Here is a 12,163-nt window from a genome sequence, read left to right on the forward strand (position 1 = left end):
GTCTGGACCTCGTAGTGGGGAGCATTTTTCTGTTCTTCAATTTGTGGTTCAACCGTTCAACATTTTGGTTGGAAATCAGACTCCTTTGCTTTCCCAAATCCTACACATTTCATTGAGACATTCATATCTACGTACTGTGGTCCAAGTGAAGCGACCCTAATTCTCTACATCCACTAACACATTTCATTTGACATTCAGATCTGCCGTTACCATATGTTTTTCTGTTTCACCGTTCAAAGGATAGTAAGCAATCTAACCAAATGGCGTGTATGCTTGAATCTGGAAAGAATAACACTTTAGAATAAAGTACATCAGAAAAACTCCCATGATTCCAATTTTCAACCCCTGATTTTTGCTTTGCATTGATTGAACTTCACCTCCCACCCAAACAAATACCCACCCCCTCCCCAAAAACAACAAATAAAATAAAATAAATCGAAGACAAAATGCCTCTCATACATTTACACCATCCATCATTTTTTTTCTCTCTCTCTCTCACTTGATCACAACGCACGGGAGGGGACTGATTCCTATCCAAGTGTAGCCAGAGATCAAAGATGTCGCCTTCAAATGTTCCCATGTATCCTGTATGCTGAGAGATTACGTACGTCATGCAGCTACCCCTTTGGATAAAATGCCCCCCCCCCAAGCCACAAGGATGAGTGAAATGAGATGCAAGCGTCAAGCGGTAATTCGTCGTCACTGTGATATCCTTCACCATCACCTCGATGGTTGATCTGAACCAGCCATTCCTGAACCATTCTCTGGAGGTGGTGCGGCGCCCCATTTTCCTTCCGATTCTAGTGGTTCAAGTACATGAACTCCACCATCGCTCAGTCCAACGGCAAACTGATTGGGTTCAGACGGATGAGCCGCGATAACAAGTGGGCACACCCTCAAGCTGCATCAAGTAAAACATCCCATGTATAGAGAGAGAGTTACTGGGGGAGCAAACTTGCAATGTAGATAGAGTCATCATCCATTCATCAGTGACAGAGATAAAATACCTTGGATTAGAAGGCAGATAAGCAGTAGGATTAATCCGACACCTCAATCTGAGTGTTGTAGAAGTGAAAACACCTATACTTCCATCTTCAAAGCTTGTGTAAATGGACTGGCTATCGCAGGAATATGTAGCATGTGTGATTTGACCATTTGGTTCTCGGGCAAACCACTGATGGAAAACAAAGTTTTAATAGTAAGATCACTAATACCCCCTATGGTAAGCACAACCTCAGAAATTCTTGCAATGTAGCAACCAGGAATGATAGAGACCGTGCATGAACACAAGTCAACCAAGCATCATGAGAAAATTTATCACAAAAAAGAAATTACATAAACCCTAAAAAACTGCATGCACTTTCACCTTACCTGCTTAAGGCACTCTAGTTTAGACACATCATATATCGCTATTTGTGTCTCATGGACAGTCAGTAAATGAATCTGATCTTGGTGAAATTGGACACGTGTCTCTGCAAGAGGAGCTGGCACTCTCCCTGTTGGGATCTGCAAGAATTTACTACCCTGCTTCTCCCATTTATCCGTACTCCAAATACAGAGCTGGAAAACAATTAGAGGGGGTGTTAGTGGATAACTCCATAATGGAATTTGCAATTTCTTTAAGGGCAGCAAATTACTGAACCCATGTCTTATTTTCCCCCATTCTATCATCCTTTTTATCCAAATAAAGAAACAGCCACCAAAGAAACCATGTGTTGCTATATTTTTGAGCATTCATACTTTATATAGAATTACAGATGGCATAGATAGGAAGGTATATAGAACTTGCAGGATGTGAATATTGCATACCTGAGCATCAGCTCCTGAAGATACAAGCACATTTAGAACGTTAGAGAAGGCAAGGCCTGTTATTCTTTTCTGATGGCCTTTGAGCTTACTTTTAACCTGTTGAAAACATACACAACAGAATCTCAGTTTTGCTATTACATCTTTAATTAACAAAACCTAGTCAACAGAATCTCAGTTTTAATAATGGATATGGGCATTAAATAGAACAGACTGGCAAAACAGAATTCATGTAGCCAACTACATATAGTTGGGATGAGGCTTGGATGGTGATGATTAAGTAACAAAATCTAGGATTCAGTATAAGAATATCTTAACCTCATCAACCCGGACATTGTAAATTTGAATTGAGGAGTCTTCCATGCCTATAGCAATGATGTTATTGTCCTGCGGATGGAAGGCAAGAAATGTAGCTGCCGGTGGTGGGGGCATGAATGTTGTCATTGTCTAAAGCACAAAAAAAAGGTAAATCAGTATGCACTGTTGGTTGTTTTAGTCTTGAAACCCAAAGAAAAGTGCATGCCTATGACATGCTATTTACCTTGAATGTCATCATGTTGAATAAAGAAATCTTCCCTCCTGAAGCTGACATAACATAAGAATCATTCTTTGAAAGTGCAAAGCATGGAACAGCATCTTCAGGGTTCGTGTCATTTATTTCATTTGTCATTAATATTCCACTTGCAGGTTGCCACAGTTGCGGTGGTACAGTAGCAGTTGCCTACAATTGGTAAATAATTTAGTTAGAGATCATGGGACCTGAGAAGATAAATCGAAAATAAGAACCCATAACCAAGACACACCTTCCCTATGTTTCGCTCATTCCGTTGCCATTTCCAAAGCTTGTGTACTGCATTTGATGCTAATGCCAGTATAGCAACTCCTGAATTTGTATAAATCAATCTGGAAATCTGCAACAATTGACAATATTTATGAGCAGAAGAGGAAAATAAAAATACCATGTAGCCAATCAAAACCTATAGAAAGATCAATGGAAGACAATATAGTTGACTCAGTAATAGAAGAATACTGAATTTCCCAAGACATGTTAATGGTAATTGAATCTTCAAGTTACATGGCAAAGCATGCCAAACAAATCTATTGAAAAAAAAGAGACTTAGAAAATAAATCACTCAAGCAACACAATCCAAGAATAATTTTTGGCTATTGATCAAGAGCCCTATGATGCAGGGACCAAATGAGTGGTCAGTGGTTTGTGTTGCACAGTATTTGACTTGTATGCATCTCAATGGGAGTTGATCATCTCCATCAATTTTTCCTCAAAATGGATTGGAACTGCCTAGTGTCCAACAAAATTTATCAAGTTCACACGTCTATGTCCTTGTAAAGCTCCTAATGTTTACCAAATATCACTAGCTAATCTCATATTTACAGAAAACCATATAATATGTCACAATTGCACAAAATGAACCAAACTCTATCTTTAAATCCCATCTAAGAGAAATGCCAACAAACATTATGGTGGTTATTCTTGGCTAATAAGCAATTCTTATATAATTAGAATCCAGTGAAATAAATGAAATAGTAATCAATGTGTATTTCAATAATTTTTTAAATAGGGTACCAATATAATGTCCAAATAAGGTTCGTGGCTAAATGGTAATACAGATACTTCCACAAAGGAACTGTACTCACTTTAGTTGAACATAGGAAAACCCCCCAAGTCAAAGAAGGAGCTTATTGGCCTCCAAAAGATATACTTTGATGTATGACTTGAATGAAAAAGAATGAAGAGGAAGCAGCTCATGGAAAGCTTTTATCAGCAGGTCTACTGGATGCCCCACTATCAAACAGCTTGAGACCAGATTTAGAAAGAGGGAAAGCCAAAGCACTTAGAGGTAAAGCAGCTTGTGTAGTGCCATCATTTAGGGTTACTGAGTGAGTTTGCACACCATGTACAATGCAGCAAATATTGTATTTAGCAATTTGATACCCACAACAAGCCAGCATGAAGTTCGTCGGAGCCATGAAGGCAGAGCAAGTCAAGGTACTACTAAGTCACTGCAACATGTTAGGTTGCTTTAACAGAGCACAGTAGTGCACCCTCCCACTATAGCCTAATGTAGTAGATCAGTCCTTCCCAAATTCTACTCTTCTTTTTCAAGAAAACTAATCCCAAATTAAATTTGATGATTGCATTGCCATATTAGATTGCGCGCTCTTACACTCGTACAAGTAATGAAAAACACACCAGAAAAAAAGAAAAGGAAAAAATATGAATTTAATTGACGCTGGAACATTCAACAAAGAATGAGGAAGATAGCTACACAATTAAAGTACCAGCATCCTCACCATTACTGTCCTTGTGCCAAGGCTGAAGGCTTTGTAGGAAACAAAGGGGGAGATGCAAAGGATTTGGTGGATTCAGGTGTCAATAAACAATTTTAGGGCATATAGTTTCAGGGAATAAGCATCGAATGCATTCATCAATGATTGAATCAAATATAACCATTTTAGCTGCTGCAGGCTATTGCATGCTTCTTTCAGATACACTTGTATCTAAATCCATGTGTAGCATCCTCATGTCATTGATGCCTAAGCTAATCAAATAACCTACCAAATTTTCACCACATAAAAGTTGCAGAAAAACCTAAATTTATACTGTGCAGTTTTCTTCCTCTTATTATCTGTTTGTTTGTTCGGAAGGAGGTCGGGGGGACATCAGGGGGTTGTGAGTTGTAGAACAGCTCTAATGTCATCCACCTCCAAGCTGACAACTATGCATGTAAATAAAAAATCAGTGAATCCTCCAAATATGTACTCACAGCATGTGTTTGTACATAAAATAAAAGGAGATTAGCTGATATTTTGATTAATATCAAGTAGACGGATCATCAAAAAAGTAGTTGACATGAAGGTTAAACTAAAATGCTGCAGAAGTCATATAGCAACAGGTCACACAAGGAACCAACAAGGTGGATTGGCATCATGCTGAAATTTGAATGAACCAACAAGGAACGTAGACTTGCTAATCTTAAATGTTGGTCTCCATGACACTTGCATGTGAAGATCCAGAGAAGTTGGAAACCCTAGTCAGTAACTTCTAAGGGCCTGTAAAACAGAGTATCCATACCTTCGCTGCTGACAAATTATCAGAGAGCCTCAGGGAGCGGCAATGAGATGGTTCACTGATTTCAGTCAGTTTCCAAATCTTAGACTTCTCTATTGATTCGTCCACAATCCTTGGCTTCACATCTGCCAAACTTCTGCCCTCGCCATTCTGACAAAAATTCAGTATGAGTTACAAGTGGATGCACAAATACTGTGGAATACCCCAACTAACATATCGGCTCAAAAATAGCAAAACCAGAACTGTATAAAGCAATAAATGGAGTGGTTCAACCACAAAAGAATACAAAATAATACATGAATAAGCACTTTATAAGGTAGATGGCCATCCCGTGAAAAAGATTTTAAATACTAACCAGCCCAACCATCGCCGTTACTGGAGCACTTCGATCAGCAACCCCCATACTTGTTCCAGTTGTAGCAGTTACAGCAGAAAATGGGTTAAGTGTGGGCCCCTGCATGACAAATCATCACCTACATTTAACAGACGTGCCCTTGCACAGGTTAAAAGATTCTAAAGATAAGTATACCTTCATAGCAGATCCAGAAGCAACTCTAGAAGCATCAAATGGACGACTTTCTATTGCATGTATCAATCGAAGCCCATCTGCATTTGCAAGAATTTTGACCCCATTGTCGTTCGTTGAAACAGCCAATAGTATACCTTCCTTGCTGAACCGGATATAAGGAGATGGCTAGAAAATATTTGAAACAAAATAGATTAGCAAAAAAACATAAATAAATTCAAATAACCACAACATGAAATCTATGCCATTATAATAAAAATGTAATGATAACTATGCTATTATTATAAAAAAAAAAAAATAGTAATGAAAGCTATTCTACTACTGGTAATCTGCTCTTAAACAAAAGTCAAACTAAGTAGACCACATAATGAAGCATATTCTATTACCGGTAATCCACCATCTGCTTCAGTAGTTGTCAAGAGGTTTACATTGTCCATGTCCCAAAATTTTATTACAGACTCATCACCAGCCGCTAGGAATCGATTTTTAGTGGTATCAAACTGCACAACACCCACAGAACGTTTTCCACAACCATGATATGTTCGTTTCACAGCTCCCTCACTCTCATTCCATTCCACAATATACGATTCCCCATCCTTACTGGTCCCGCATGAAAACAATCTGAAAGCAGTATCATACAGACAGATGCTTCAGTTAAACATCATAAAATTTAAGAACTCAGTCTGTCATCATTGTGATGAGAAATGGAATCATTACAATGAATAATTGAAGGAAATACAAAGCACCATGTATACCTTGTCCCATCGGCACTATATGCCATCCTGGTACAATAATGACCTGGTGCATCATAGTCAACTCTTGACCCCAAGTTATCATACAACCATGCTTTGATCTTCCCATCTAATGCCGTTGAGAAGATAAACTGAGAGAAGAGAGACAGAGAAGAAATGAAGAAAAGGATTGACATCAATAAAATGATCAACAAAATAAGCAAGTAGACCAAGAGGGTTGATTTACTATCAGAAGTTGGCATTACCTGTATATTTTCCTTATAATGTGGGCATACAGAGTAGACAGGTGCTTCATGACCTTCAAAAGTGTACTGCTTGGTACCAGATACTGCATCCCATACCTGCACGCAACCCACAGTTAAACATAGAGACCCCAAGCTTCAAATCCAATCAGAAAAGATGTTTAACAAACCAAACCTTTATAAGCTTGTCATCTCCACAAGTTACAAAGCACAATTGCTTGTTTGGGTGAGAGAAAGCAAGATCATTAACACCACCATTATGAGCATCTATCTGAATAAGAAGAAAGGATATGAAACAAATTCAGCAAATAATAGGTACGGAGTAAAGAAAAGCTAGGGAAGGTTATTCAGAAATAATAAGAACCGTTATGAAAAAAATTATGATATTTTGATTGATCAAACCTCTAGGTGGTGCCGTAGATCATCACCTCCATGGTAAGAAAACACGTGAACAATGTGCTTTGAGTATGCAACACCTGAGGTGGACCCACAGGATTAAACAAGTGGACAGACGAGCATTTCTTAAATAATTATCTAATATTCAAACTTTCTATTCTCAAGCATCTAGTGTATGACGAAGACAGATATTTATTTTAAAAATAAAATCTTCTTTTAAAACATACCAAAAAGGCTTCCATCAGGGCTCCACGTAACACGGTTGACAGATATTGGTGTTTCCTTTACCAGAGCCGCCTAATCACATAACAGACAGATTAACCTCAAGATTGAGATTCTAAGGAGGTCAAATACAATTTTCTTGTTTACTAGGTTTTATTTGGCACAGGGAGTCATACCTGCAGAGGCACTGAACATGCTGAAGGGTCCCAAACCTTGAAGCTTCTAAGCGCAAGCCTATCCCTGCTAGCAACCTCCCACACCATGACATCACCAACATGTGTTCCGACTGATAGAATGCCACACATCAATCAAAAGCCAGACCAAAAATGCATCCTCCTAGAAGAAAAACCAAAGGAGATAGATGTTCCAAATGGACTATATCTAACTAACCAAGAAGTAAGGTTTGATGCACTGGATGGAAATCCAAGCTTCTGACAGCAGAACCTTGATTCAAAGTCATTACAACAATCTTGGGCAAGTCATCAGAAGAGTACAAGCTCTGGGAATGGCTCTGGCTGGCATATGTGACAGGCATGATATTAACAGGTAGGTTATTCACCTGCAAGGAAAATCAGGAAAAAAAAAAAAACAGAATTAGCAACTCCCAATTAACAGTCACAATAATAGTAATAAATACAGAAACAGTAGTAGTAAGAATAACAAGAATTGATAACTCATTAGTAATAAAAGCAAAAGAAAGCATGCACAAGTTACTAGAAATGATCATTAAGTCTTAGTTTATTCCTCTTTTTAATTCAATAAATTAGTTAAGCTAAAATTCTAGACACCAAAACAGAAAAATTAATAATATTACTTAATATGGTGGCAATTATTTGGGCAGGAACCTTTTATTTAGAAGGATCATAATATTTGGTGTAGGAAAATATATTCTACCTCCTAAGCCTTGAAAGAAACTTAAATCATTGCAATCTTTAGTTTTCACTGTCCTTAGAAATAATCATAATTTGCAACTCGTTAAGAATGAATGGGAATTACCTGACAATAATAAATAACAAAGTCATAATTGGTAACCCACAAATCATGTCTTTTAATGAATTAATGAACTACAAGTGCTGCACAAACTCTTGCACATTGCAAAGATTACTATAGCTAACTGCATTTATGTGTTTGCAATTTCTTGGTCAAGAAACGTTCTAGGACTAAAACATCCCTAAGCAGGAAATATTTGTAAATAACCATAATTGGTCCTATTGTTAAAAGGACTTTTAAATCCTTTGTAAATCATCTTCCACAAAAGTCCTTTTTTTTGGATAATTTCCACAAAAGTTCATTCAATTATGACTTTTGAACTTTTTTCACAAGCAAACTATGTAACCATTGGTAAAGGGGGAAAATTAACCACCAAAAGCAACCCAATTTCTAGAAATTCAAATATGTGTATTTGTACCTCATCTGACATCCCCAGAGGCCTTGATCTCTTCAAAACATGTTCAGAATCTGCTGTTTGGTAATCCATGGCTGGGTTGTTGGTAGTAGGAGTCCGAGGACGCTTTAAAATGGCTGTTGCCATGAGAGACAAATGTAAATGCAATAAAATACATTAGTCAACAGATAAATGCTAGAATTTAAAATAAAGGGAATAAAAGGAAAATGCATAGTTTATATATATATATATATATATATATATATATATATATATATTGGAGGAATGAAAAAACCAACTATGTTAGCAACTTAGCACACAAGCTAACATCTCATTCAGAAAACCTGTAATGTATCATACTATCATTAACATTCACTTGTTCCCACATAAACAACAATTCTTCATATGTAATTAAAAAATTTACGTTTATTTTGTGGCACAAAATTTTCTTCAACTATATGTTTAATGAATTAATATATAATATTTAAGTAAAAGTTAATTTCATTATTAACCGTGTAACTTTAAAATCTTAAGACTTTTAAGATACAAGGATTTCCGGAATGTTTGTGGACATTTCTATGTCATAGAACATACATCCAAACAACATCTTAGAAAGAAGTCCTTAAACATCAATACCTGCATTATTAGGAGCAGTTAAGCCCATAGGCCCAGCAGAAACTGCAGGATGAGGTACAGGAGATGGATTAGCCATCCATCCTGCAAGAGATGATTGAAGGGATGCGGGTGCAGGCTGAAATGGCTGAACAACACCACAAGTCAAATTTCTAAAACTTAACTGCCTACTCCTCTGCTAAAAAGAGCTGTGGTTCTTCTAATTTTACTTACACCATGAGTAGCCAGTGCTGGAAAACCCCCTGCTTTTGGAATGGCCCCCATAAGTGGATTAGTGACAGGGGATGGAGCTCGAGCACCATTGGGTTGTCCACAAGTATGGTCCACAAAGAGGGTTTTTATATCAGGATTAGGCCTTGGATTCTTACAAAGCTGGTGTTGCCAATTTAAACTGCAATTCAATATACAAAGAGTGGAACAGAAGAAAAAACCATTTAGTTCCCAGAAAGTAGTCAAATAAACAAGCATAAGAAAGAGGAAGGCATTATTATTTCCATCATGATTTACCTCTGATTGATTAGTGTCCTTAGTCTTGAATTCTTCAGGGTAGGAAACTGAAGCTTATCACGGAAAAGGGGGTTCGCTTCAATCAACTTTTTGAGCTCCGCAAGCATAATTGCCCTAGCAGACTTGGTATCTCCATACTTAGATAGCTGCTCGTTCTCCCTGCAAGTAATAATGCCCGCATGATACTCACAATAGAAAAAACAAAACAAAAGAAGAAAATTAAAAAAGCAATGAAAAAATAGAAACATACCTGAAGTTCTCCAAAGTCAGAAGCTGCGTTATTTCCTTGAATAGTTCGTCGTTAAAAGCAGCGAACACTTTCAAGTCCTTCACAAGAATTTCTACAGCTTTAGGACGGTCATGCCTACAAAATAGAACAGAAGAAAACACATAAATATGGACACAATTCCTCCTCAAATCCTTGAAAGGAGAAAAAGAAACACAGTCCAACTCAAATGAGTATAGAATTAGTATAAGAAAATTAAATAAAATTAAATTCTTCAAATTCACCACCTACTTGTCTAGGGCTTCGAGGTATTTCTGCTTTCGGATCTCAAAGAAGATCTTCATCGAATATCTATTATCATCTACCTTGGTGAATCCAGAGAGATACCTCTCGACCTCGTCCCATTCCCCGTTAGTTACGGCGTCCTCAAAATACTTCATATTGAAGAAAAAACCCGACTCCTGCTCCAATCTTCATAGCACAGAGACAAACCCGACCAGACATCAGCAAACAATCCAAAAATTGTAAATTCAAGCTTCCAAAACCAGAGAAATAGCCAAAAGGGAAAATAATTTCTGCTCCCTACTTGTGGACAGTTTCCTTGAATTTCTCTTCTTCGAGAAACTGAAGTATAAGAAACACAAGCTCTCTGCTAAGAGAAGACATCTTCCCGTCCTCCGACACCGCCGGAAAGATCGAAACCCTCGCAGATCGGTCCAATTCCAGTAAACACCAACTTCTAAAAGAAACCCTACAGAGCACGAAATTATCAAAATAGGGTTTCCGGTTTGAAAAACTTAGTCCTCAGAAACCAATCAACCGACCAACTCTGCAACAACCAGACCAGAAGAGGAAAAAAAACAAAAGATAAAATCAAATTAAACAAAAAGAAAATCAACAACAAATTATATACCCCCTCTTCAATTTATTGGGAGAGAAGGTCCAGATCGGCCGAAGATTTGTAGAATAGGAGCAGCAGGACGACGACGAACGGTCGTTTTGTTAGTCTTTTCTTCCCACTTTCTCTCTCTTCAAGACTTTTCTCCCTATCTCTTCTCTTATACAAACGGATTTGAGGGAGGAAAGATAGAAAGCGAGATGGCTGTGCATAAAAAAAAAGTGATAACCCAGACTTCTTATGATAAGTAAATTGTCCTATCATAAGCCATCTCACTTATGTAGGGTTATTAATATGCCGGAGTAGTTATCTCAGACGGGATTTTCGATATTTCGGAAGGAAATAATAGTGTGTGAGGAATATTTACCATTTTCAGTGCATCGCCCCTATATTGAGTCGTTTTCATCGATCTGAACCGTTAAACCAGATATAGAAATAGGCGGTGATGATGAAATCACATCCAACGGCCAGGGAGGCGACTGCAAATGAACTCGATCCCATGCAGTCACGACTCTCTCATGGATTCCGAAATGAATCTCTGAGAAGAAGAAATGCAAGGAAAGATTCAGTATCTCCCAAGGTGCACCATCAAACGTACATCTGCGACCAAAAGAGCAGAATTCCTGAAGCAGGTGGCGTCGATTGGTAAAGATTTACGTAACGAAGTTACGTATTATGGTATGCCGGGAGTACGATATCGATTTTAGGAAAAAGAGACAGAAGAGGGAAGGAAAAGGAAAAGAATAAAAAAAAGAAAGCAAAGGGAAAGGTGGGGAAATGGGAAGTAGGGTGGGTGACTTAAAAGTGTGGTAGGGCTGACGTCAGCTCAGGTAAGGTAGGGGCGGGTTGCTGCTTTGCTGGAGTTCGAGGAAGGAACTTATTAGAGACCGGAGTGGGACTCTTCCATTAATGTGGGACCCGGCCCGCGGAGGTTTTCTCAATTGGAAGAGCTGCAACAGGACACTGGTTACTGGGTCCCACCTCTTTGTCGATCCTGGCTTATCGGAATATGGGGAGATTGATCACATGGGATCATTACTCATTCTCTTGTTATGCGAGCGCGAGCGCATGAGAGAGAGAGAGAGAGAGAGAGCGCTTTTTGTTTTGGGTAATCTAGAAATAGAACGTGCAGAAGATTCTTAGGACTTGTCATTCACGGTGTTCTCACACGCAACGGGTGCCCATGACAATTGACAAATCCAAAAGCTGAATGAAATCATGTAACGATCGCACTCGCGCGAGTAGAGAAAGTAATCTCACGCGCTTCAACTTTTGTCAACTAATTTTGAGTTTTGACTTGGCTTCTCTGTCTCTGGCTCTTTTCTCTATCTCTACACTCTCTCTCTCTCTCTATCTCTCTCTATCCGTGTCTGAACTCTGAAGTCTGAACTGTCTTGGGTACGGGCCAGGCCAAAGCTTGCACACTGGGCCGATGGGCTCCCGGACAGATAGCACATGGGTTGAATAGCTGGGGGACCGG

At 38.5% G+C, this 12,163-nt stretch overlaps 1 protein-coding gene across 2 annotated transcripts; it reads right to left on the reverse strand.

Moving 5' to 3' along the window:
• Nucleotides 1-242: 242 nt before the first annotated feature.
• LOC104592477 (protein TOPLESS-like) lies at nucleotides 243-10,849 on the reverse strand. 2 transcript variants are annotated; one of them, XM_010251861.3, is made up of 26 exons: nucleotides 10,699-10,849; nucleotides 10,372-10,536; nucleotides 10,077-10,256; nucleotides 9,810-9,923; nucleotides 9,560-9,718; nucleotides 9,266-9,443; nucleotides 9,056-9,179; nucleotides 8,444-8,556; nucleotides 7,426-7,594; nucleotides 7,212-7,321; nucleotides 7,041-7,110; nucleotides 6,820-6,893; nucleotides 6,593-6,688; nucleotides 6,421-6,516; nucleotides 6,179-6,306; nucleotides 5,810-6,044; nucleotides 5,427-5,591; nucleotides 5,253-5,351; nucleotides 4,901-5,047; nucleotides 2,610-2,717; nucleotides 2,348-2,527; nucleotides 2,125-2,253; nucleotides 1,810-1,905; nucleotides 1,372-1,560; nucleotides 1,008-1,174; nucleotides 243-901 (listed from the first exon to the last, which is right to left on the reverse strand). In XM_010251861.3, exons 2-26 carry the CDS (start codon nucleotides 10,449-10,451, stop codon nucleotides 721-723), a joined length of 3,387 nt encoding a protein of 1,128 aa, XP_010250163.1. In that variant the 5' UTR covers nucleotides 10,452-10,536; nucleotides 10,699-10,849; the 3' UTR covers nucleotides 243-720. The 2 variants fall into 2 exon arrangements, with proteins under 2 accessions (XP_010250163.1, XP_010250164.1); XM_010251862.3 differs by having other exon boundaries at nucleotides 10,372-10,524; nucleotides 10,699-10,838.
• Between the last annotated feature and the right edge of the window lie 1,314 nt (nucleotides 10,850-12,163).

The sequence above is a fragment of the Nelumbo nucifera genome, chromosome 8 (assembly GCF_055504915.1).
Source record: "Nelumbo nucifera cultivar China Antique chromosome 8, China Antique-T2T, whole genome shotgun sequence".
Classification (NCBI taxonomy): domain Eukaryota; kingdom Viridiplantae; phylum Streptophyta; class Magnoliopsida; order Proteales; family Nelumbonaceae; genus Nelumbo; species Nelumbo nucifera.